The 3,649-nt window shown below is 40.0% G+C and overlaps 1 protein-coding gene across 1 annotated transcript; it reads right to left on the reverse strand.

The window, feature by feature from the left end:
• Positions 1–1,366: 1,366 nt before the first annotated feature.
• On the reverse strand, positions 1,367–3,259 carry LOC110114146 (aspartic proteinase nepenthesin-1). The gene has a single exon (XM_020846920.2). The coding sequence runs from the start codon at positions 2,967–2,969 to the stop codon at positions 1,569–1,571; it is 1,401 nt and encodes a 466-aa protein (XP_020702579.2). The 5' UTR covers positions 2,970–3,259; the 3' UTR covers positions 1,367–1,568.
• Between the last annotated feature and the right edge of the window lie 390 nt (positions 3,260–3,649).

A 3,649-nucleotide genomic window follows, 5' to 3' on the forward strand; every position in this document is an offset into this window, starting at 1 on the left:
CAATTAAAAAATTATATTAAATTATCTTTTTGATATTTTTAGTAGATATTTGTGTTCATTTCATGTTGGCCTTTCACCAACCTGTCACAACTTTTTTATTTATTTATTTATTTATTTTTGTTCATGTCATGCTTGATTTGAGCTTTATTAAGTCGAGTTTGGACTGAAAATTTTCCCCATTTTATAAATCGATTGGATTCATGTTGGATCATTTCAAGTTGGTCTTAATCCCGTCTCAAGAACCCAAATTGATAACCTTACCCTATTATCATGAATTTAACTAAACAAACCGCTCGCTATCAACTGATAACATCTCTACCATCTCAAAATCAATAATATAGACATCTTCTACAATTTATATAGATCACATTATATTAATATCTTCTTTAATTATGGGGAATGAAATTTTTATATTATGTAAATCATACTACTACAATTGTTTAATTGAGCTAATTCTCCTAATTTTTTTCTAGTTTTTCATTTAAAAAACTTCATAAAACGATCTCAACTTAGGAACTTACTCATATGCAAAAAATTTACTATTTTTTTTCTACAATTACTAATATTCTACCATGTGATTAAGGCATTGTTTGAGACGACTTTTTTACTGTTGCTTAAAGTAACTTTATAGTACAAAATTTTTAAGTTTTACACTAAAAAGTTATTTTTAAAAAGCTGTAAGAAAGCTGTCTCAAATGATGTCTGGCAGGCTTTTTTACTGCTTTCTAAAGAAGCTTTTTAGTATAAGAAATTTTTGTACTAAAAAGCTATTTTAAAAAGCAATAAAAAAGCCGTCCCAAATAAAGTCTAAGACTTCATTTGGGATGTCTTTATTATTAATTCTTAAAACAACTTTTTAAGAAGTAATAAGAAAGTTATCCCAAATGAAGCCTAAATGAAGTCTTCATTTGGAATAACTTTTTTATTATCTACTAAACAAGCTATCCCAAAAAAAAATTGTTTTAAAAAAGTTATCCCAAAAGATGCTTAAATATCAAATACCATCCCATGCAATAAAAAGGTTAGCATCCTTTTATATTTGGCAAATTTCCACAACTTGATAATAATGCCCAACCCCTTCTAAGAAAAAAGTCAGCATCTCATAACAAAGTGGACCCCATCCACCAACATCATCTCAAAAGTCCTAATATCCCATCACATGAAATATCATCCATAATTGATATACATCACATCACAATAATTTCTTTTCTAATTATATTTTTTTAACTATAAAAATAATTTTATAATTTTTTAACTCACACAAATAAAATTACTTCAATTAAAGTAAATCACATAATGTTTTTCTTTCTAGTTTTTTTAATATAAAAGTAAGACAATAAGGCTTTCTCAACCAGAAGAATCAATCTCCACAATAATAAAGAAGTCAGCATCTTTTATTTTTCACAACTTTACAAAACTTGCCTTAAAAAACCATTAAATGCAAAGGAAGGATCCATACCATTTAAAGCAAATCAATGTGGAACGTCCGATCCCGATTCAACGGCTTCAATCTTGCCGCGAAGCACTTATTCCATTATCCACCCCTTAACACTGAAATCTGAATGGCACTAACTACAGGATTGTCGCCGGAACCCTAACCGCTCCCTCTCGAGGTCGTAAACGACGTAGTAATTCTGCTGCTGGAAGCTACCAAGTATGATCGCCGGGCCTTCGCCGCCTACGCCGGCAGCTCCGTTGGGGGAAACGATCGTCAGGCAGATTGCTGGCCGGGATGTTCCCACAATGGCAAAGTAGTTCTCCAGGGGAAGCTGCATCTTGGCGCCGCCCTTGAAGTGGAAAACGAGATCCGGGAACGAGTAGTTCGATTCGCTGTCCGGTATCTCAAAGCACGGTCTCAGTCCGGTGAGCACCTCGACCTGGTCGGACCGGTTCAGCTTCCCGGCCACTTGGCCGACGAACGCGGCGGCTAGCGGCTCGAATACTGCTGGCTCCATGAACGTGAACGTCGTCCCGGAATCTACGATCGTGCCGCCGTTCCCGTCGAATCCTGGCACAAGCGCCTTATGCGGAATCTTCACCTTCTTTCCTCCGACTGTAATTTTCCTCAGTCCTACGTAATAGTAAACTGAAAAAGCCTCCGCGCCATAGGTAGCGTCCGCTGCTGTTGCAGCTGGAATGGGGTTTTTGAGCAGAGGCGTGAAACTGACCTCGCCATTGCCGGAATCGGGGACGCCATTCAACAATAGAGAGCCGCTCTCGCCTTCATCGTCAAATTTCCGGGAAATCAGACAGTAAGAGAAACTCTTCAATCTGAGTTGATCCGGGAGAGAGGAAACCCCACGGCCGAACCCTGCGATTCCGCCGCCTGGCATCCCGTCAGAAAACACAGAGCAGCCGACAAGGAAATCGGTGACCGTCAGAGTGGAAAAGTGCAAGGTTTCCGAGAAAAGAAGCCCCGCGGTGGAGCCGGAACCGTATACAAGTAGGTATGGTGGGCATATCTGAGAGCAATCGGAGGAATTTGAGGGGAGGCAATTGCGGCAGCGTGAGAGGAATTCCGGAGAATGGATCCATCCGCATTTTGTGTTTTTGCAGCCGATGAGCTTGGAAGTAGAGGATTCCTTGGGAAAGAAGGTGGGAATGGAGTTCTCTTGTGAGGAGCAGTTCTGGCAGATGTATTTCGTGGTGCAGGGGATCCAGGTCAGTTGGCTACCGGTGTCGAACACTAGGGGGATTTCCTGCGGCGGGGTTCCAAAACTGATGTTAATCGAGTAGCCGCCGTAAGAATGGGGGTAGAGAGCAGCGCGGGTGGAAGGAGACATAGTGGCCGGCTTTTTAAGCAGCTGAGCTCGAAGAAGAGAGGCAGAAGCCATTCCAGAGAGCCGGTTGAAGGGGTCGAGCGGCAGAGGAAGTCGAGCTCGCCGGAGCTGGATTGAAATCTCATTTTCGCCGGCAACGAGAGGAAGTAGGAGGAAGAGGAGAAACTGATAGTAGTAGAATTGAGCCATGGAGGAAGACAATGGAGCGGCATATGCTTTCTACTTGTAGGATTGTAGCGGCCGCATGGGACCCACCGGCGGTGGCCGCGTAACACGCGAGGCGGTGACGTTAATCTGGCCGTTGGTTTCGCAGCCAGCCAACACCGAACGGTTGAATGCTCGCCTGTGGCAAATTGGCTTGACGTGGAGGCTTCCTATCCGTCGATTGAGGATTGTACAATGTCAAACGTGTAGAGGACAAAGATTGGAAGACTAGAAGAAGAAGACAATTTGCCTCGTGGACCATCCGATGACGTGGATTACAATTTTTTTTTTGCGGAAATGGATTAAATATGCAAAATTTTAAAGACCGCTGCTTCATTAAATTAAATGACTAAAAACGGCAAAAATAATATTTGTAGAGAAATCAAGTAGCTATCTATGTATTGTCACAATATTTTTATTATAAAATTTTTTAGTTCAAAAAGCTTTTTACTAGAAAATTGTTTTAGAAAGCCACATAAAAGCTGTACCAAACAAACTCTTAATGTCTCATTTTTAATAGGTTTTTTTTCCGTAGTATTCCTTCATCGATGTAGCTGATGGTGCTAATTTTATTGTATGTTTGAAGGTTGGGTTATTTGGTTTATATATATTTTTTATGTTCATGTTAATATTTTTAAATAAATTATTATATAGCGTCCAAGAAA

This window comes from Dendrobium catenatum, unplaced genomic scaffold (genome assembly GCF_001605985.2).
Source record: "Dendrobium catenatum unplaced genomic scaffold, ASM160598v2 fragScaff_scaffold_621, whole genome shotgun sequence".
In the NCBI taxonomy this organism is placed as follows: domain Eukaryota; kingdom Viridiplantae; phylum Streptophyta; class Magnoliopsida; order Asparagales; family Orchidaceae; genus Dendrobium; species Dendrobium catenatum.

What these genes read in the sequence shown, in the direction of transcription:
- LOC110114146 (XM_020846920.2), bottom strand. Translation starts at nt 2,969, where the DNA reads ATGGCTCAATTCTACTACTATCAGTTTCTCCTCTTCCTCCTACTTCCT.